Source organism: Xenopus tropicalis, chromosome 7 (assembly GCF_000004195.4).
Source record: "Xenopus tropicalis strain Nigerian chromosome 7, UCB_Xtro_10.0, whole genome shotgun sequence".
NCBI classification, from domain to species: Eukaryota; Metazoa; Chordata; class Amphibia; order Anura; family Pipidae; genus Xenopus; species Xenopus tropicalis.
The window spans coordinates 78362613-78386585 of record NC_030683.2 but is presented as its reverse complement, the minus strand read 5'-3'; the positions used below and the strand labels follow the sequence as shown (position 1 = coordinate 78386585).

General features: G+C 38.6%; 1 protein-coding gene across 3 annotated transcripts in view; it reads left to right on the top strand.

Moving 5' to 3' along the window:
- Positions 1 to 2426: 2426 nt before the first annotated feature.
- tbcel (tubulin folding cofactor E-like) overlaps positions 2427 to 23973 on the top strand; it is a 42393-nt gene continuing 20846 nt past the window's right edge. The window contains exons 1-2 of one of the 3 annotated variants that reach the window (XM_031904772.1): positions 2427 to 2502; positions 23273 to 23411. In XM_031904772.1, the coding sequence (XP_031760632.1) occupies positions 23279 to 23411 (133 nt within the window). In that variant the 5' untranslated portion in view covers positions 2427 to 2502; positions 23273 to 23278. 3 annotated transcript variants of the gene reach the window in all.

Sequence of the window (23973 nt, the reverse complement as noted above, 5' to 3'; positions counted from 1 at the left end):
CTGCTAAGGGTACTGGCCACATATAAAAAAATTGAAAAAATCTTACTGGCATGCCTGTAATTAATGGAGTACTCGTTGGCTACAGTCATCTTAATAGCACGTCTAGGTTTAAAATACATTATGGGGCAGATTTATCAAAATGTGAGATTAGAGGTCACCACAGAAAAATTCACCTACTTTCTATTCATTCCTATTTATTACCCATTGATAAATACGCCTCTAGAAATCCCATAGGAATGAGTAGGAAGTTGGCGAGTTTTTCTGTGGTGAATTCTAATCTCACATTTTGATAAATCTGCTCCTATACGTACATAATATACATTATCCATTTTCTGTAGTAATTATACTGGTAGTGCTGGGCGGTATGACCAAAAATTTATATCACGGTATTTTTCAAAATTATATCGGTATCACGGTATTTGACGGTATTTTTTTTTCCCCATGCATGATTAGGTGACCACCCCAAACACCCGCCACCCGCACCCCCCCCGCCACCCCAAACACCCCCCCATCCGCACGCACCCCCCATCCGCACGCACCCCCCCACCCCCCCATCCGCACGCACCCCCCCCACCCCCCCATCCGCACGCACCCCCCCACCCCCCCATCCGCACACCCCCCCCACCCCAAACACCCCCCCATCCGCACACACCCCCCCCCACCCCACCCCACCCCAAACACCCCCCCATCCCCTTCACATAAATATAACCCCCACCCCATCCCACCCCCCCCCAAACACAACCCCATCCCCTTCACATAAGTATAACCCACCCACCTACCCCCACCCCAAACACCCCCCCATCCCCTTCACATAAATATAACCCCCCACCCCACCCCCCCCAAACACAACCCCATCCCCTTCACATAAAATATAATTACTGGCCAGGCACCCCCCGACAGCTCACATTGGTATCCGACTCTGAATGCGTCCTAGCGATGGCGCTTTTGTAGAGTGTGCGCGCTGACGTCACGTGCGCGCTGACGTCACGTGCGCACCCGGAAGTATTCAGCACACCGGTATGTAGAAAATTCATATCGGTTTCAAAAAAAAAAAAACGGTGATCGGTTTTTACCGGTATACCGCCCAGCACTATATACTGGCATGTTTGGAGTTAATATTCATTTTATTTAGGATAAGAATTATATGCGCATTATCCATTTTATTATACTGGCACAGCTAAGGTTAATATACTGTTATCCATTTTTGTAATAATTATACTGGCATGTTTAGGGCGAATATTAAAGGAGACATATCCTATAAAAATTATGAATGTACCAGTGAATTATACTCCTCTAGATATAGAAGGATTGTGCTTTAAAAACTTGTGTTTCTGACTGATTTATTGAGAAATTCCACAAAAACCCCACTAGCCCCGCCCATCTGTTCCACTTCCTGCTGGCTGAATTCTCTGGATGAGCTGGGGAGCCAGCAGCCCTCCATACCCTGCACTGTAGGATAGGAACCAATCAGCAGCTAGGCTGACCTGATAGGGAACTGAAGCCTGTCTTTGCTTGTGTGAGTGCAGGGCTGTGATTGGCTCTCCCCCTCCTACTGTGCTTCTGGCAGGGACCGTTAGGACACGCCCACTCTTCATTTCAAACTGGGACAGAGAAGTGATAGGACCTATAGGGAGCTCCAATAAAGGGGCCATTGTTACAGATAGGGTTAATGTTTAGCCCAAAGGGAACCCAGCACCGTATATTATTCATAATTGCCTACAAAATTAGGGGTTTCCCATTTATCCAATATGTCTCCTTTAATTTAAGTTCGTAATTTTACTAAACCGTCAAGAATTAGCGTGCATATTATCCACTTTATTTATTATTACACTGCACGTCTACAGTTAACATGCCCCTTACATATTTTATTACTGATTATACTGTCACGTCTGCAGTAAATATACCCATTACACATTTTATTTAGTAACCTTACAAAACATCTTGGGTTATTATGCCCGTTTTGGGAACCACTGCTGTAGAGGATGGTGGGAGCTGCCGCATGCATCTTGATGGCCACAAATTGAACATCTGTCTTGTACTTTGCTCTGGCAGTTGTGACGTCTAATTGGGTTGCAACAGAAGCACAGAAAACTCGTTCAAATCCCACTCTGCTGCAGGCAACGCAGCAATTGGGTGTGATCGTCATGTGATTCAATTTTCAAATCCTTCTCAAAACCAATGCACTCTGGGAACTGTAGTCTCTTTTTCAGAACCTTATTTAACTGCCAACCAAGCAATCTGCGTTGTAAAGATTAGAAGCTCTGTAAAAATAATTAGAAAACGTGTTTTGTTATTCTTATTATGTTATTCGTGTCAAAGTGTAGCTGGGATTTCTTGATGATGTGCTTCTATAGGAAAAAAAACTACAATGCCCAGTGTGCGTTGGTAGAATGCACAATGTGTATCACATGATCAATCATAGCCAATGCCTATGGTACCTGCTCTAGAGTGAGGTTTGGTGGAGGTTATCTATTCCTTGCTTCTCAGTCAGACATTACTAAGGTAGGGGCAAACTAGAGGTTATTACTTAATATTATCTTAATATAGCCAGTGAGTTGCACCTGTGTGTATATATACCTGCTGCACTAGAGTTGTAGGCACTGGTATATGTAGGGTTAATATGACTTCACTAGGTCCTGAAGAGTATAAGCTTGGGACTGGAGGGTTAATGAATAGACCAGGGGGTGTCAAGGCTTAATTATCTGTACACTTGTACTGTTTGTCACACTGTAGTGTCCTCTCTGTGATCAGGTGTTTGATAAATCAGCATATTGTCATGCCAAGGCTGAACAAATGCCAGCATAACTAACCCTCCAAACTTTGTCATGTGCCCAAAATGAATGTAATTTGTTGCCGTCTGTCTCCTACTTGTTTGAGTGGGAAGCACTGCTGAGTGTGTAAATGTAATAGTTTGTGCTAGTGTGACAGTTCTGTGGGCTGTCTATAGATCAGAAAGTGTGGCTGCGTTATTTTTGTGCAAGACAAGTATGTAACCTGTGGTCAGGTTCAGCTGTGTTTATTTGACTGTTAAGGGGAAGCAACAGATTTCAGGGGTGCAGACCCTTTCTCTTGTTCACCTGAGGGTTTTTTTTAATTTATGTAGGAATGATTTTTTTTTTACCTGTGCTTAAAGTGAGAGAGTGAGACGATACACTGATCTGTGTGTGAGACAATAACTTTGAACTTTGTGTGAGGGCTCAACAGTGTGTTGATCTTTGTGTTTTCTTTTGTGTTTCTGTAACATAATAAGTGGGTCCATCTGTATGCTGGTAGAGTTAGGTGCTAAATACTTGCCTTTGTTTGTTGTAGAATAAAGTCTGCTCAGTGTATGTATCTGAAAATGTCTATCTGTGTAAGTGACTGTATTTAGTCTGTGTGTATTGTACACTTGGGGGCGTATTTATTATCCTGTGAAAAACTGAGTAAAAAACTGTGTAAAATAAATGGAAAAGATCGCCATCTGAATGCCGGATATTACGCCGTTATTTTCCATAAGTTCCGGTGGAAGAAAAAACATGTAAAAAAAATTACACCAATTTTACGTCGTTTTTACACGGCGAAGCCTGGCGATGTGTGGCGAATTTTCTCGCCATTTTTTACACAGCATAATAAATATGCCCCTTGGCTTTGAGTTACACTTGGCTTTGAGTTACATTTGGCTTTGAGTATGACAGAATGTTGTAGGGTTAGCTTGTCAATAAGTTGGAATGTATAAATGTGAGAGATTGGGACAGAATCATTTCTTTATTGTGTGAGAGTTTTACACTGATGTGTATATGAATGTGGGAAAGCAGGCTGGTCAGTTTAAAGCTGTGATTCTGAAAGTACATTTTTTGTGTGTGAGACACACAGTTTGTTAGTGTGAGGTTATATAAACATTTCACATTCAAGCACTTTGTTGGCTTTGCATCTACAGATGCTGCTAGCGCTGTGTGGTGCACTGTTGCAATCAGTGTTGCCTGTTGGATGTACTTTCCTGGGCACTGTAGAATGTATGACACACCTTTTGGATAGTAGGTTTATGGGGAAGGATTGTGTGTGCTATATGATTAACTTTTTGGGTGCTTTTGGACTAGATGCACATTATGAGCAAGGTGGGCTTTGTTATATGTTATTGAACTAGTGTCTAATACATTTTGCACTAAGTTTTTGCGATCAAAGGTTCTGCACTTTGCTAAAAAGGTTTAATTACTTCACTGATCTTATTTCCTGATTGATTACAAAAGGGCGTACATGCAGACAGTTAGTGGGCACAACTGAATCTTACAAGCAGTACTGTATTTTCAGCAAAATATATCACACTATGTATTTGTTACATTAAGGTGTATCAAAAGCAAGTACTTGACCTTCAGGGAGTGCCTTAATACTGCAAGTGATGGAGCAAACAATATGACGACGATTTATGGAAATATTGTATATGGATTAAAGGAGAAGGAAAGGCTAATAAAGAGTAAATCTCAAGCTGCAGGCATACTCTCAATATTTCTCCCGTTCAAATGATCAGAAACCTCATAGGAAAAAAACGCTGAGCTCTGTAAAGAAGGTTCCCATAATGCCTCACTCCTGCACCAAGACCAAGACCGTTGTACATGCGCAGTTAGTAAGACTATGAGCAAGCTTCCTGCTGATTGGCTCAGATCACCCATTTCTAAGGGGGGGAGGAAGTTCTTAGCATTCTTGAGGGGGGGGGGCAGGAGAGAGGAGAGAGCTACGTGGCAGTGGCACAGGAAAACAAAGAGACAACAAATCCTGTTTCTTTTGACAGAGAACTCAGTGCAGCATTTCTGTGAGTGCTTATGGCTGTATTTAAATAGGCCTTTCTGATAAAGCTTACTTAGTTTTTACCTTTCCTTCTCCTTTAAAAAAAATGGACATTCAGATAATTAATACACTTTGGTGCATATTTATTAAAGTAAAAATAGGCTTCATTATAGTTCACAAATAATTTATACAGCTCTCTATTCACTTAGACATATTTATTCATAGGAAAGCTCTATTTTAACCCCTTGATAGATACTGTATGCCCCTTAAAATCTTATAAAAGTGAAGGAAAAACTGTAAGTTAATCTCTGGCATACTGTCTTCTCTCCTTAATAACTATGCACTTATATGATACAAAATGAGCTAAAACACCAAGGTTAAATAAAAAAAAGCTTAATAACTAGATCCAAGACTTTGGTCACTGTTAAAACATATATAAAGGCTGATTGCACACAGCAACAAATCAGGTCTTTCATTTCACAGAGTCCTTATTTATTGGACTCATGCCGGATTTATACACATTTATATTGAGCCTTTTATAAAAAGTGTCCAGGATAATGTTGTTTTGAAGCATATTCCACCCATACACAATAGAGTTGTTGTTAATGGACATAATCAGTTTTCCAATAGGACAGAGAATTCAGCTTACCTTAACATTCATTTTATATTCTGCATCAAGAGCAAATGCTCCTGTGATTTGCGTGAGCCAGTGGAAAATGCCTGACTAGGTTTTAAAGTAAAAAAATTATTTCAAGAAATGCCTGTACAAAAGTAGATACAGGGAGATATATTCAATCATTAAATATAAGAACTTTTTCTACTTTGTCAGCATTGGGAAAATGTAATAAATGGAAAAAAATGTGCACAAATAAGAATAAAAATTTGCATTGTACTAATTTTCATTGTGCACTTTTAAGACAAACTTGAAGGTGGCATAATCTTTTGGAGCAAACATGACAACTTTTTCAGTAAGAAGTTTTAATACATACATTGCGCACTAGCACAAACTATAACATTTGCAAACTTTCTTCACCTTTTATAAGTGGTCGCTAAACAGTTTTCAGGTTTTCAAAAGCAATATAAAATGTGCGCAAAGGAAAATCTGTTTGCACAGAGGCATACATTGTTGAATTGCAAATATTTTTTCCGTTACCAAATTTTATTACATTTCCCTGCTTGTCTTGTTTAGGTACGGTGACAAAATTCAGTGTGTGACACTTGATTAATTGTTGTTGGGAATAGAATATTGTAACAGGTAACAAGGTTCACCAATGTTGATAACATATCTGAGTCATGGAATTTGGCAATGGTGAAGTCATTAAGGTATTTATCCTTTTAACTTTAAAGGGGGTAGTTAACCTTTAATATGATGTAGACATCACAGATATTCTGAGTTACTTTGCAGTTGGTCTTTCATTTTTTATGATTTTTCAGTTATCTTACATTTTTCAGCAGCTCTCTATTTGGTATTTTAGAAACTATCTGGTTGCTAGGGTCTTATTTACGCTAGCAACCAGACAGTGGTTTAAACGAGAGATGGGAATATGAATAGTAGATAGGTAATAAAAAGTAGCAATAATAGACTTACAGAGCAATTTGAAAGATGGAAAGAGGCAAAAGAGAGGCAACTAATCCAAAAACTATAAAAAATAAATAATGAAAATCAATTGCAAAGTTGCTAGGAATAGGGCATTCTGTAACATTCTAAAAGTTAACTTAAAGGCTAATTTGCTGGGCACTCACCAGTGAATTAAATTCCTATTCCCAGGCATCCCCGGGATAGTCGGTTCTAAGAATGTTTGGAGCTCAATGGAATTAGGATTCACTGGGAGAATCAAACATATTGGCAGCCCCCAAGGGAATCCAAGTTCTCTTGTCCTTTAATTTAGAGGAATATGACAGGTAGCAGAAGACTGCCCTTACTGTGGAAGACAAAACTGTGTGACTACTGAAATAAATTTGGAGAGTTGACATTTCTGAGTATTTGATTCTGAATTGCCTTGTGGGATATGGGCTGTGCTCCTGGGAAAGAAATTATGAATAGCCAAAAAATGCCTGTGCAAGTACAAAAGTGCCAATAACTTTTGAAAAATTAAACATGCATTAATTGAAAAAATATTTACAGTGGTCCGATAAAATAAACAATGTATTTGCACTACTGTATCCCTTTATGGTGAAGACTAATCGGCACTACTTTTTAAAAAGTTGCAGTGACTAATCCATGCAGCGAAAAACCAGGCATGATTAGTCGCAGCGACTGATACAGTACTCTATTGCGGTAAAGTCACAGCGATAAGTCGCTGCAACCGACTTTTTAAATGTGACTAATCACCCAATGTGTCTTCCTCCTTAACAGCATTTGGAAGACCGACTACACCAGTTTAAATAGCTGTACTTAAAGTGATAGTGACACCTTTAGTAATGTGATTAGATCTTAAAGGAGAAGCATGTCCAATTTATATAGAAAGAAGTCAAATTGAGGAAAATTATCTAAAGGACATATAGGCACATTTTCATGAAGAATACAATTCTGGTAAGACCTGAGAAGTTTAACCAAAAGTTCAAGTATCAAACACTGACCATTAACTGATATTGTCTGCTGACTTTCGTTCTCGATCGCCAGTTTATTGGCCCATACGTGCGACCAAAAAAAACCATCCTCTGCAACCAGTCAGACTGCCCCAGGTGAAGGCCTTAATGTGGCCATACACGCATCTATTTTTGTCTGATAATCGGTGTGTGTATGATGGGGGACAAGGCGGTCGATGTTGGTAAACACCTTGTATATTGGTCGTCTTGTCGATTGGGCAGGACTGAAACTTTTCGGCAAAGATCTGCTAGCCTAATAACAGCACCAAGATTGATTACATCCTTCCTGGAATTTGCTTCGCTGGGCAGGCTTTGTGTACAAGTTCTTTTTCCTGTTTCTCTGCAACCATTAACTCTGCATTTCTCTGCATTTTTTACTTTACTTTTTTTTAACTTTGGTATCTGTACAGTGGGGTTAAAAAGTAGGACAGTAATTTGTGAGAGCATCCCTTTAAGCAGTTTTATCATCCCAGAGCTTTCACAGCTTTAGTCTGTAAATAAAATGGGCCACTGGGCCTAGAGACTGAGGATTTTCTAAGGATAAGCACAAAAAGAAGCATTGACAGGGAAACAGAGGAAGTTCTTTTGTTACTAAAAGATATTGCACAGAAAGCTTGGGAAAATAGAACAAACTTTGACAACACAATTATGCTAAATCTAGCAGGCTCTAGAGAATCCGAGTTTTAGATCTTGCCTGGTTTTATCATATAAATCCAAAGCAATTAAGTTATTTGCTTAATATTCATACAGTATAACAGTAATATGTGCCTATTATAATTCTGATTAATAACTGACCTATAATATTAAGAATGCCACAGTCGGTGCCATTGCAGACACTAATGGGCAATTCTCTTGATGCAGTAGTGCTACGCCTATTCAACTAGTAAACAGTTCATCACAAATCTGGTACAATTGCACCAAATTTTTTCTAAATCTGTCTGGCATAATTTCCAGTTACTTATGCACAATATTCTCTCGTCGCAAGTGTGCTGCATCTGTTGGTCAGGGGGTGGAGGTAGCTTCAATAGGCGCAGCAGTGCGCAATTCAAAATGGAAAATAGGAAGGAATGAATGGTGCCAAGCGCAACTCTAGGGAGGAGCAAGGATCACATTTTGATGCAAGTACCTTTACATAGTAACATAGTAAGTTGGGTTGAAAAAAGACGTACGTCCATCACGTTCAACCATAATGCCTATATATAACCTGCCTAACTACTAGTTGATCCAGAGGAAGGCAAAAAACCCCATCTGAAGCCTCTCTAATTTGCTGCAGAGGGGAAAAAATTCCTTCCTGACTCCAAGATGGCAATAGGACCAGTCCCTGGATCAACTTGTACTAAGAGCTATCTCCCATAACCCTGTATTCCCTCACTTGCTAAGAATCCATCCATTCCTTTAATGAAAGTGGTTTTACATGCAACTGACTGGGGGGAACATGGGCAAGTTGCCCACTGCATTTGCATATGTAAATGAGACCTATCATCTTTAAACCTTCACTTAACTTCCTTACTATGTGAAAAAAATACTATAATTACCTATAATTACCGAGCTGAAACCATGAACCCTATCTAAATAATGAAATTAAGCCATCTTCTCTACAATCCATTGGTTCCATATAAGATGAGAGGGAATCTGAGAACATCAAGAAATAATTGCCTGGCTAAAACTGAACTAAAGCTCTCTAAGTACTTGTGGGTGTATTCTCACAGGGCTTGGAGCATTGTTCACCTTTACCTAAATGTTTAAGTACCGTATCTGTCTGAGCCACTGACAGTTTGTGCTTAACTCCTGTACTATTACAGAAGGTTTAGCTACAGATGAACTTTTCACTGCAAGAGGCCTGTAGAGTATAGATTTTCAGGATTCCTTTAATACATCAAAAGACTAAAGACCTTTTCAATAAAAAAAAGTTCTCTTTCCTGTGCTCTTTGCCTTAAAAAGTGGTCATGGTTATCATTCCCAGAATTGGCAAACATGACTCCAGAGACACTTGCTGCTGGTTAGTAAGTTATATTATTATAATTATTATTAACGCATACAATTAATAACTGATACAGGATGTAAAAACAGCACAATCTAAACACATTACAACTCCACTGCAGTTATTTTGAGATCATGTTTTACCTGCCCTGCAATGTTCTTTTACATTTACCAATAAAGCGCAAATATTCACTCATACCAGCCTTGGCCCTGTGCAGCTTACATTTTAATATATATAATATATATAGATAATATATAAGGATGCAGTGAGTTGAAGTTTAGCAGCTAACAAGCCACAAATTAGACATCGCTGGTCCAACCTGTTTTAAGTTACTTCTTTTCTTTAAGATATGTAGACTAGTTTTTCAAGCAATTGTTTAAAACCTTTTATTTAAGCCACTAGTATTGAATTTCTAAGCTGGCCTGTGCTTGAATGTGTAGTCTGGTGTTCCAGAGGAACCTGTTCCTCTAAGACCAATTCTATCTTCAGGGAAATGCCAAATGCTAGAGGGCTCATATAGGGTGACCAATGGGCTGCAGATGTCATAGTCAGTATAATAACGTCTTTGATAATCAATGGGATCGAGCAAGCAATAATATACCTGCCACCCATTTCAAAGGTTCAAGTTATTCTAATAGTTTCTCTGGCATTTAATATACCTTTATTGTGTTGTGTGTGTAACTGGGTACATTTATCTTTGCTATGGTGGGCTTATAAATCATTTACATTTTATGTCTCTACCAACAACAAGTAGTATATAAATGTGCATTATTTACATATTTACAGTAGCTTTTAAATGTATGTTTTTTTGTGGCAGAATTCTAAATATCATGCAGTTTATTTTATATAGTCAGGCTGCACTAAGAAATACATGTACATTTGCCATTTTTCTAGTTCTCAATAATCTGCCCAATGGTAATTCATTTTTAAATAACAAATGAAGGCTATGTTTTTGTAAGCAAAACAGCACAAAATGTAAACAGACATTTTTTCTGAATATTTTTTCCCTATATATATACAGGTATGGGACCTATTATCAAGAATACTTGGGACATGGAGTTTTCCAGATAAGGGATCTTTCCATAGTTTGGATCTCCATAACTTACGTCTGCTGAAAATAATTTAAACATTAAATAAACCCAATGGGATGGTTTTGCCACCAATAAATATTATTTATATCTTTGTTGGGATCAAGTACAAGGTACTGTTTTATTATTACAGAGAAAAAGGGAATCATTTTTAAAAATTAGATTCCGGATAAGGGATTTTATACCTGTGTGTGTGTGTGTGTGTATATATATATATATATATATATATATAATCCAGAAACCCATTATCCAGAAAGTTCTGAATTACGGAAAGGCCATCTCCCATAGACTCCATTTTAATCAAATAAATCACATTTTTAAAAATGGTTTCCTTTTTCTCTCTAATTATAAAACAGTACCTTGTACTTGATCCCAACTAAGATATAATTAATCCTTATGGGAGGCAAAACAATCCTATTAGGTTTAATTACTGCTCAAATAATATTTTAGCAGACTTAAGGTAGAAGATCTGAATTACGGAAAGACCCATTATCCGACATACCCCAGGTCCCGAGCATTCTGGATAATGGGTCCCATACCTGTGTGTGTATATATATATATATATATATAGAGAGAGAGAGATGGGCCGCTCCACACAGGACTTATCACAATATTCAAAAGTTTATTGAAGAATAGTGAAGAACTGACGTTTCGGCTACTCCTGTAGCAAGAATATAACTAGAACTGACGTTTCGGCTGGCGTTCCAGCCTTTCTCAAAGTTGGCTGGAACGCCAGCCGAAACGTCAGTTCTAGTTATATTCTTGCAATAAATTTTTTGTTTGATATAAGTCCTGTGTGGAGCGGCCTGTTCGTTACTGATCGTTGTATAAGTTTTCAAGGACTGCACCCAGGCAAGTTTGTCCTCCTTGAATCGTGAGTGCCTTTCCTATGGACTTTGTGCTATATATATATATATATATATATATATAATATATATAGAGAGAGATTAGTGGATATAAAAAGTCTACACACCCCTGATAAAATTCCAGATTCCTGTGCTGTACAAAAATGAGACAAAGATAAATCATTTCAGAACTTTTCCACTTTTCACACCTTTAATGACCTTTAGTGACCTATAAACTGAAAAACAAACTGAAATCTTTTAGGTGGAGGGAAGAAAACCAAAAAAACTAAAATAATGTGGTTGCATAAGTGTGCACACCCTTAAACTAATACTTTGTTGAAGCACCTTTTGATTTTATTACAGCACTCCTTTTGGGTATCAGTGTATCAGCATTGCACATTTTGAATTTGCAAGATTTGCCCACTCTTCTTTGCAGAAAAACTCCAAATCTGTCAGATTGCAAGGGCATCTCCTGTGCACAGCCCTCTTCAGATCACGCCACAGATTTTCAATCGGATTCAGGTCTGGGCTCTGGCAGGGCCATTCCAAAACTTTAATCTTCTTCTGGTGAAGCCATTCCTTGGTTGATTTGGATGTATGCTTTGGGTCGTTGTCATGCTGAATGATGAAGTTCCTCCTCATGTTCAGCTTTCTAGCAGAAGCCTGAAGGTTTTGTGCCAATATTGATTGGTATTTGGAACTGTTCATAATTCCATCTATCTTAACTAAGGCCCCAGTTCCATTTCATTTGGATCCAAAGGCCAAGAATCAGACCATAACAGGGGCTTATGCAGGCCAGCTAAGAGAGCACCTGACACGGCTGTCACCCAAAAGGATTATCTAAGCTGCCCAATATATATCTGGCCTCTCTGACCAAGCAAAAGATGAGTGTTATTTTCCCATTTATGTAGAAAACCAAATTAGACATCTGGCCTCTAACTGATTTACAGACTATTGGACTCTCCCAACTTCATGACACAGTAGTCAGCAGTGTGAAAAAGCCCTACATTGAAAGTGCCGCTCAAAACTGTGCTTGGGTCTATGTAACACAGTGCTTTCATTTTAGAGTTAAAACTTTTAGTGAAGTCAGGGTGGGATCAGGTCATTCAGTGTTGCTTCAGCTTTGTAATTATGTGTTTGTTGTTGATAAATCAGAGTGGGGGAGACTATTCTAATGCAGTACTGGAAAAGTTTTGCACATTGTGAACACAGAAGCCTACTGTTTTGACTTTTGTTTGCACTTTGCAGCCATTGGCATTAACTGCCACAAACAGAATTTGGATGGAAGGTACAGTTGCTTCAGCCCATTAGATTTATTGTTATGTAAATGACATGGCTTAAAAGCCTAAATATTTTCGAATGAACTAGCCCCAATTGTTAAACTGTTCAATGTGTTATTGTGCCCCCTGTACTATTAATAATAAGCCAGCATACGCCTATTATTGACAAACAAGGAATAATAGCCTGTGTACTCCGTTTCTTTACTGTGGAAAGTATAATCATCACATTTCTACTTTAGTATGAAGCAGAGCCAGCAATTAGTTTAGGGCTGCATTTACAGCCCAGTTATATATCCTAAGCAGCTGCAAGGAGTTTGGTACCTTTTTAAGGCAAGCTTTGGCTGTTAGGGTACTGGAAATAGTTCAACATTATCATGCATGACCTGTATTTGTCAGTGCACCAGCGAGGGATAACTAGGCATTAATGTGTGATGGTTTGCATACGAGAGGAGGAATAATAGTAAAGCTTATATTATATTCATATTCGGGGGTGATTGGGAAAGTGATAGTTGGTACAGTTGCTTTCTGATAAGATTAAGTTAAGCTTCTATGTGGGAGTTATAAAGCCCTGTACTGTACTGTACTGTACTTGTATTCCTTTAAATAAAAATCCCATTTACAGTAGCTAGCTGGTTGCTTCGTATCTGAAGCAGAGCTGTGACTTTACTTAGCCTGGGGCGGGTGTTGGGGGAGGACTTTGCTACCTAACCCGGTTGCAGACTTTATGCAGATGAACAGTGACCTGACCTGGGATTTGTTGACTTGTTGCTGCTTCTCCATAGCAACGCAGGGACTGTATCCCACCTCTCAGTCCTCTCCAACTGTCAGCTATGAAAACACAGCCTCCAGCAGTGCCGTACAGGAGGGAAAAATAGAATGTTTGGTGGCAGTTTCTCCTGTGTCAGGACAGGGAATAAATAGTTACACTACACACAGTAACACAAGTTTTACTGTTAATAATGTGGTCCTGGACGGAGGTCCTGTCATGGAATGTGGTAAGTAATGAGGTGACACAAGGGAAAACACGTTGCTTGTTTGATTTTCAGCTATTTTATAATCATAATTCTTCAGTTTGCTTCTCAGTGTGTTTTAGTTTACCAGCATTGTTCTTTGTGTCTCTCTTAGCGTATTTACTTTTAAACCTCACTGAAAAAAACTGAGCAGACTTGCTTTCATAGAAATGATTTGTCCATGCTGGCCAGTTTACTACTAGTTTTATTTAGCAGTAAAAGAGTTAATTACAGAGCAGGTGATTTTCGAGGTTACATCATATAGTACCTTATCCTTGCAGTCCCATTGTCTGTATTACCTACGCAAATTGCCTTACCCTTTAATCTGCTCTACTGAGAGAGTGTCCAACTGGCTGAATGAAATCTATTCCTGTATAAAAGCACAGTGTGACAACTTCTTGGTGTGGGGAACACTCTTGCCACTCAGCATTTACACTGACATATCTGAGTTTCCTCTGACGTCTTCCTGGTGTATAGTCTGGGCGCGTTCTTTTGTTTTTGTATGGAGAAGTTTACTTTACACTTAACGTTTAGTATTATATAGTCATTAACAATCCACAAATGCTGCAGTTAGTCCTTTTTTTCTTTGTTTTCTTCAAATGATTTAACTTTGTTGGTCTGCATTTTAATTTCCACTTTGGAAGTTAAAATGCTACCTGCTTGCTAAACACACTGATCCTAGCAACTACATGTTTTTTTTTTAAATGTTATGGCAAATAGTAAAGCGCCTAAATGTAAATACAGGCATGGGGTCTGTAATCTGGAACCTCTCACCCAGAAAGCTCTGAATTACAGGAAAGCCATCTTGCATAGACTTCCAGCAACTTGGGTTTACTTGCCCTTTATTACCATTAAGGGCTCGTACTCATTGCCCTGTGGTGGAGCACACCTGCGTTTCATTCTTAGGTACCGTATGTACCTGTACTGACACAGGCACATGTGGAATGCAACATGCTGCGTTTCACATCGGCTCAGTGTTTACATTCACCTGTGTCAGTACAGTCATATACCAAAGAATGGAATGGAACACACCGCACGGAAACACAGAATGGAACACTTGTGTGTACAAACCCTAAAGCTGTCATTCTAAACAGCTGGAGGGCTGCAGATTTCACATAAGGGCATGTTATGTAATATCTCCCTCTCCCTACAATTACAGTACACACAAAATAGCCTGAGTGTTTAATCCCATTTAAGGGCTCTTACCCACAGGTGCTCTGTATCAGGTTGTGTTCCGTGCTTCCATGCTCCTGAATGAGTATGGTACAATAGGGGAAAAGGGGCTGCATATTGTGCTGTACTCCCCTGTGTTAAACCACAGGAGAATGCAAGGCTAACCCTGTGGCTGTCCTTGCTAATTAGGGAAGCTTACAGTAAAATAAAGAGAAAGGAATAGACCAGTGGGACAGACAAACTGCCATGGACTCATTAGGGTAAAAAAAGGGACAAAAAAATAATTTACATGTTATTTGCTTGGGCTTATTTGGGCATGAATACCTTTTTTGGAGATGGTAGAATTTTTCTTGTTATAGATAATGATGATAAGTTGCTTAACGATTTCTAGTAGCCCCTCCCTACCAGCATAGAAGAGCCATGGGGTGCAGTTAATTGTATCTCTATATATTGTGTTATAGACACATAATGTGTGCATTAAGCTCACTAGTAACGCACGTCAGTTATCTATAGGGGTAGTTTAAGTTAACTTTTAAGGGCTCTGGCACACGGGGAGATTAGTCGCCCATGACAAATCTCCCTTGTCATGGGCGACTAATCTCCCCGAACTACCATCCCACTGGCGAAAATGTAAGTCGCCGGTGGAATGGTAGTTTGGGGAGATTAGTCGCCTGTGACAAGGGAGATTAGTCACCCGTGTGCCAGAGCCCTAATATGTTAGAAAATGGCCAGTTCTAAGCAACTTTTCAGTTGTATTCATTTTTTTTTTTTTTTATAGTTTTTTAATTATTTGCTGTCTTCTTCTAACTTCTTGCAGTTTTTCAGAATTTACAGAAAGATCTCTTATCTGGAAAACAGGTCCCAAGCATTCTGGATAACAGGTCCCATACCTGTACAGGATTCAAACAATGAATCACTTCAAACAATAAATTGCTTTTTATGAAATTACAGTACGCTGCTTTTAGAATTCACACAATTGTTTAAAATATTAAGTTTGCCGTATCTTATATTCATGAAAATAGAAGTAGACGGGGCAGATAATAAAGGCCAATCTGACCAATTTTAATCCAAATTAGTTAACACCTTCCAGGTGTTTTGTCTGTCTAAGCCTCTTTCCAGTCAGAATCTACTTAAAAATAAAGAGATTTCAGTCTGACATCAGTAGTAGGAAAACTTTTGGAAGGGGTAATAAGGGATAGGGTACTTGAATACATTGCAGTTCACAATACTATTAGTTTGTGCCAGCATGGTTTTATGCGTAACAGATCTTGCCAGACTAATTTAGTCGCCTTTTATGAGGAGGTGAGTAGGAACCTTGATGCTGGAATGGCAGTTGATGTCATCTACTTGGACTTTGCTAAAGCGTTTGATACAGTACCTCACAGAAGGTTAATGATCAAATTAAGGAATATTGGCCTAGAACATAATATTTGTAATTGGATAGAGAACTGGCTGAAGGATAGAGTACAAAGAGTGGTTGTAAATGGAACATTTTCTAATTGGACCAGTGTGGTTAGTGGAGTACCGCAGGGGTCAGTCCTTGGTCCTTTGCTTTTTAACTTGTTTATTAATGACCTGGAGGTGGGCATAGACAGTACTGTTTCTATTTTTGCTAATGACACAAAATTGTGCAAAACTATAAGTTCCATGCAGGATGCTGCCGCTTTGCAGAGCGATTTGACAAAATTAGATAACTGGGCAGCAAACTGGAAAATGAGGTTCAATGTTGATAAGTGCAAATTTATGCACTTTGGTAGAAATAATATAAACGCAAACTATCTACTGAATGGTAGTGTGTTGGGGGTATCCTTAATGGAGAAGGATCTAGGGGTTTTTGTTGATAACAAGTTGTCTAATGCCAGGCAGTGTCATTCTGTGGCTACTAAAGCAAATAAAGTGCTGTCTTGTATAAAAAAAGGCATTGACTCAAGGGATGAAAACATAATTTTGCCCCTTTATAGGTCCCTGGTAAGGCCTCACCTTGAGTATGCGGTGCAGTTTTGGGCTCCAGTCCTTAAGAGGGATATTAATGAGCTGGAGAAAGTGCAGAGACGTGCAACTAAACTGGTTAAGGGGATGGAAGATTTAAACTATGAGGTGAGACTGTCGAGGTTGAGGTTGTTTTCTCTGGAAAAGAGGCGCTTGCGAGGGGACATGATTACTCTGTACAAATACATTAGAGGGGATTATAGGCAGTTGGGGGATGTTCTTTTTTCCCATAAAAACAATCAACGCACCAGAGGTCACCCCTTTAGATTAGAGGAACGGAGGTCACGGTGAGGGCAGTGAGGTTGTGGAATGCCCTTCCTAGTGATGTGGTAATGGCAGATTCTGTTAATGCCTTTAAGAGGGGCCTGGATGAGTTCTTGATCAATCAGAATATCCAAGGCTATTGTGATACTAATATCTACAGTTAGTACTAGTGGTTGTATTTATAGTTTATGTATGTGAGTGTATAGATTGGTAGGTGTGGGTTAGGTGTGCTGGGTTTACTTGGATGGGTTGAACTTGATGGACACTGGTCTTTTTTCAACCCTATGTAACTATGTAACTATGACATGTTGGTAATCCATTTGGATCACATTCTTTTTGATGCCTATATGTGATCATTGGCTAATAATCACCAGCATTTATTCACAGTCACAAAGTGACCCAGCAGACAAGATTACTACACACATGCATCGAACTTTAGTTTAGAAAGGATTGCACTTTAAAGATTGTGTTGTTGCATGTAGTTGTGTAAAATTCTTTGTATGAATGTTGTTACCTTAGTTATAAAATATAAAGCACATGTGCCTGAGAACTTGTATAGTATTCAGTATAGTTTCCCTTTGGACCAGTGGATATGACTTACAATGATACAAGTTAATGCTCCTCATCATGCATTTTTTTGTGACCCGTCATGTGTATTGTACCTGGAAGATGTTCCAAAGCAAATACCTGCACACAAAACATGAAAGTCTTTACGTTAATTATTAACGTAACGTACGTTAATATTTGGCAAATGTATACCCTGGATGTGGCTTGATGCATAATATACTTTATATATATATATATTAGCCATATAGCCCATTAATTATTTCCTGAACAAAATGTTTAATATCTGGATGTGGCATATTGTGCATACAGATCATTCTGTGTTTGTAGTTTTGATATTTGTAGGAGCTTCCATATTTCTGGGTTAAAATGCAAAGCAGTACTTTGCGACCAGTTATACAGAATGCTTGGGACCTGGGTTTTCAGGACATGGGGTCTTTCCTTAAATTGGATATCCATATCTTAGGTGTACTAAAAATAACTTGCTTTAGTGAAACCCAATAGGATTGTTTTGTCTTTCATAAGCATTAATTATGTCTTAGTTGGGATCCGGAACAAGATGCTGTTTTGTTATTAAAGAAAAATGGAAATAATTTCTAAAAATGAATTATTTGCTTAAAGCAAAAGTAACACAAAGTTTTTAAGTAAAAAAATCTATTCTACCCTGCCCCAATAATTGCCCTATCCTGCACACCATTTATTATTTTGAATGCTTTATTAGAAAATACCTGCTAAAACTTGGCTTCTGGTCATTTGAAATAGAGCGATACAGCGATGCAGGGCAGAATCCACTATGCGACGATCGATCCCAGCCTTCCTTCTGTATAGGAAGCAGTCAGGCTAGGATCACCGCTTAGTGGATCGAGCCCTGCATCGATGTATCGCCTTATTTAAAATGACCGGAAGCCAAGTTTTAGCAGGTATTTTCTAATAAAGCATTCAAAATAATAAATGGTGTGCAGGATAGGGCAAGTATTGGGGCAGGGTAGAATAGATTTTTTACTTTAGAAATGTTAGCGTTACTTTTCCTTTAAAATGGAGTCTATGGCAGATGTTTTTCCTGTACGATGCTTTCTGGATAAAGGGTTTCCCAATAATGTATTCCATTATGTATATGTATATCATTTTGGTAATAAATACCCAGGTTTTAAGCAACATGCCTCCCAATTTTTTATACAAAGGTGCTTATTTATTTAAGGGTAAAAATAGAGTTCACCAGCAAGAAATTTCACTGTTCCTGTTCACTTATAGGATTTTTTTAAGGATATATAAAGCAAATATATGCCCGAAAAATCCAGTACATGTAAATAGAGGTCAGAGATGGTCCACTCTGGTGAACTGTAGGGAACTTTATCTTCATTGTTTTCATTAAAATATACCCCTTAACATGTTATATATAATTTAAGCAAAAAGTACAGTACTTAAGGAATTTAGCATCCTTGGAGAGGCCCTGCTCCAGAACAGCCCCACTGTACATTACTGCCCCATTTGATGTATATGCTCAAAACAAGCACAGTAGTGCAGTGGGTTAGCAGGCGCCATCTTGTGATGCTTGGCCTTCTCTTCCCATCGAGCATATACTGTTAAAGCCGATGGGTCCTGGCTTCAACTTTGCAAGCCTCTGGTTGGTGATCACTTGGAAGAAAAGATCAACCTCACTGTGCTGTGCTGTTTTTTATAAACAGGTATGGCAAATAGGTTATAAAGCTTAAGAATATGCATTGTATGTACAGTGAAATCCAAAAGTGTCCTAAAAAATGTGCTTCTGTGTTTTGTGAAGTCATATATGGTTAATTACATTGAGTAATGGTTTCCCATCCTAGCAAAGTCTCTGCTTTATCTAAGTTTCCATAGCAATTACTGCCTAATGCTTCATGTAAGCCTGTCTAGACACGTTCACAATACTACAGGTTGCTGCAATCTAAAACGGCTTAATAACAGATATAACTGACTGAGCTATTAATGCTGTTTAACAGAGCGTGTTTGAACCATTAACTCTATTATGGATGGAGGAGACCAGCTGGTGCCGCTGAAATACTGCTTTAGGTTCAATCTGTTTAGCCCCCCTCAAGCCAGTTTGTGAACTGCCCTCTATCAAGTTACTACTGTATTATTCTGACTTGGAACAACAGTTGGTTTAATTCTCTAGAGCTAGGGAAGCCACTTTTTCTGAAAAAATAAAATAAAAAAATACTCAGCTCCCTATATTTCTGTCTTTCTGCCCTATTATCAACATTGGCATCATGCATCATTTTTATCAGCCAGAAGGCAACCCTAACCAGTTCTTAGTTAGTAATAATACCCTTTAGTATTGATTTCCACATCATACTTGTGCATAGACTTGTTACTTGCTACTCTAGCAAAATCCGAGAACAATTTGGGTGCTGTTATAGCAACATTCATGGGACCTTAGCCTATTTATGAGGCAACCCAAATTAAGCATGGGACCATTATGGTTTGGTTTCACAAAAATTAAACCCATAATGATTGCTGCTGTCTATTGTAATAAATTATTTTACTGTATTAAAAGGGACCATGGACATTTAACCTTATCAGCAAGGGAATATGTTTTTTTTCTGCCCTATGCATTAGGTGCCGCTGATCTAATCCAATTCATGACTTTTATAATTATAATTCAGAAATAGGTATGGCTTTGTGGCAAGGTTTGCATCCAGTATACTCAATATTTCTGCAAAAGGTGTCAATCAGATTTACGAATAGATTATAGGCTTTCTGAGCTCTTGATCTCTTCCTTTGATACACACTAGGCCCACATTATGGCTTACTTGTGTGGGCTGTTTAAAGAGCATGTCAACCCCCAAAAAATTTTTTTGCATAATGAAAGAAAACATAATTCTAAGCAACTTTCCAGTATGAAATAAATAAAAATTTGTAGCACTTTAAACGTTATTTGTAAATGTAATTGCTATAGAAAGCAGGATTTGCTGAACTCCTGGTTGTTACATTTTAAACAAGTCTCCAGCAAGGCAGGTCTGTCAGTCTGCTGGCTTGTGTTACAATGTTTCAACAGTCAGAGCCACCACAGCAGAGAATAAAAAAGGACAGGCAAAGACTGCTTCTAATGGCAATAATATATACAAATAACTCTAAAACCATTACAAACTTGTAATAAATGTATATTGCAAAGCTGCTTAGAATTTTGGTTTCTTTTATTAGGCAAAAAATTATATTTTGCGTTGCCTTGTCCTTTAACATATTATAAAGCGTTTTGACATATAAGTGGAGTTTCACCAAGCTGGAGAGATGCTTTTAATAATTCATCTTACTTCTGTGATGGAGGTTATTACATGGTCCTGATCTAAACATCTGGGCACATTTGGCCCTTTATCTACCCATGTTAAACCCAGGCACGCACACAATTTAACCCCAAACACAATTACCCTATAAACCTATTTTTAGGTCTACAAATTGCCTGTTTCCCCCAAATTGCAGGGAAATTATCTGATATTTTATAGGACATCATATGTACCTGTAAATGCATTCAAGCAAGGAGAAAACCCACCTAATGTTCTTCTGCACTGTAACATGCAATAAATTAAAATAAGTGTGTACGTTCTATGCATATTCTGCATCTGTGTGTGGCACATAGTACAGGTATCGGACCCGTAATCCAGAATGCTCAAGACCAAGGGTATTCCGGATAAGGGGTCTTTCTGTAATTTGGATCTCCATACCTTAAAGGACATGTATACACCACACACAAAATTTTAATCAGTGAACAGCCTCTTTGAAATCTTTCAATACCTGCCACACTGGTTGTCCAGAGGTTAATAGTAAGGCTGCAGCATCCCCTTAATCACTTAGATTTGCTTCTCCTCCTGTAACCCACTCGGCCCCCTCCCTCAGGAATTTGCTTTGGCTGTTGGCTTGTGGGCATGCTCAGTTGTTCTAAGCTCAGATTACTAAACACACCCCCCAGTCTAGCAGCCAGTAAAGAGATAGCATTGCTGGTTCCCATAGAAACTCAGCTCTAGCTGTCTGCTTCAATTTTTTTCTCCTGAGCTCAGCTTTACCTACAGTGCTCAAACAAAGCAGAACTTTTATCAAAGACAGTTCTGCCTGTGTAAGCCTGCATTCTTGATGAAATGTATGCTGAATAAGGGTCTGTGTGTGTGTATGCTGTTTGCAAATTTAAATGTAACTGATTATGTATCAGAGGGAAAATGGCCACCGGGTGAAAGCTGCAATTTGCTTTAGGAAAATGTGATGGTGCTAGCAAACGGAGGGGACATATGCGGTATAAATAATGCCATTTGGGTGGGGGAGACGTGCCCAACCGATATACATTGTAGGCAAATGTAGGCTTTACATGTCCTTTAAGTCTACTAAAAAATCAATAAAACATTAACCCCAATAGGATTGTTTTGCACCCGTAAAGGATTATTTATATTTTAGTTGGGATCAATTACAATTAACTGTTTTATTTCTACAGAGAAATAGGTTTTAAAATTTTGAATTATTTAATTAAAATGGAGTCTATGGGAGACAGGCTTTCCGTAATTCGGAGCTTTCTGGATAATGGGTTTCCGGATAAGTGATCCCATACCTGTACAAGGGATAACACCACGAGCAGGACAAAAAAGTGTGAGGCAGGTGCACTACACAGTTCAGGAAGTGAAAAACTATATTTTTATAATGTGTGGACAAAAATGTAGCATTACATACTACAAGTATCTATGCATGTTTTATTAAACCCTTTCCTGTACTTGACTGCTTGATTTTAGTGTTAAACTGACTTATTAATGGGCATGACATTAACTGACTTTGCAGGTGTCTCTGGTTGAATCTGCAGTCCAATCTGTATTCATTTGGTGTCCCACATGAGACAAAAGCAAACATTCTGAATAGAATTGTAATCCGGTTCACATTTAAGAGCACATTCTACATACATTACACTCAGTTGTATTTTAATCAGAATTATATGTGTGCTTGTGTGTATATTGATTATCTCTGATAAACATTTTTAATATTACATTTTTGGTTAGGTTTGGACCTTTAGGACATGCTACTAGAAAACCTCTAAGGGCTCTGGCACACGGGGAGATTAGTCGCCCGCGGCAAAACTGTTAACGGGCGACTAATCTCCCCGAGTTGCCTACCCCTGCCATCCCACCGGCGAACATGTAAGTCGCCGGCGGGATGGCAGACGCGGCAGCGCGATTTCGCGCAAATCGCCCCACCGCGATTATATATATATATATATTATAGGTGTATTTAGAAAGAAAGAGTTTCCCTTTTGTGATCTGATTAAACTATTTTTGTGATCTGATTAAACTATTATACAAATACAAAGCTAAACTATGGTTGCCACCTTTTCTGTAAAAAAAATTGCCTTTTTATATACTTATTCTCTATGGCGTCATTTCTACTGGCCAGGTAGCAATCCTTAGTTAAACACTTGTAGCAGGTGTATTGTATTTCATAAGCTTGTTCCTACCAACTTGGTTACATTTGCATGATGCAGGTATCTTCTGAATAATACATTGGTCTCACAGGCCAATCTTTCCCACAGCTGTCATTTTTTAATGTATTGTGAGGGATAATGTTCTGTAACCTAATAGAACTCTATACTGTGAAATGTTCCACCTGCGCTACTAGGGAATACTTATAGTTTTATGATATATCTCTGTAAATTAGAGGGTTGTCTCTGCTGCAACATATCAGTTTTTCCACTTGTTTTACTCTTATCATGTATTTCCTCTTCAAGGAAACAATGGATCCATCCTGTGGAAGGAGCTTTATGCAGGTCCTTTGTGAGAAGTACAGCCCAGAAAACTTCCCATATAGAAGGGGTCCTGGAGCCGGGGTTCATGTTCCCCCTGGACCGCAGGTGTCTCCTATGAAAGGTATTGCAGATGTTATGTTAACATGCTTAATCAGAAGTTATTATTATTATTATTATTAAGTGGGCTCTGCTCATTAAAGCATGCAATCTAAAAGGAGAAGGGGCTATGAGAGGCTTTGTTAGATCAGGGCCATTCTAAAGATATTTGTTTTGCAATGTCATTTATTGGCAGAGAGGTAGAAAGTCAAACAGAATGTGGGAGAGAATTCCTGAATGGGGGTGCAGCCCTAATAAAGATTTGAATACTTGTATGTATGTATGTATGTGTAACAAGTGGCTTTGTAAGTATGTTCACATACTTGTGATTGAGCAGAGTTACAAACTGTTTAAAAGGCCAGGGTCATTTGTTTAAATCTCATCCTGAAAGGTAGCCAAAGCCAGCGCTGGCAGTATGGCAGAGCAGTTTCTAATGAGTATGGGCCTGGCATTAGTATTCATGATGCACTGGATAGATGACAGTATCTGGAGGAGAAGCCAATTAACAGAGAGTTACAGTAGTCAAAACACTGTAGTGGGGGGGCTGAATCATTTTGGTGGCATCTTTTGCAGATATTCCATAGATG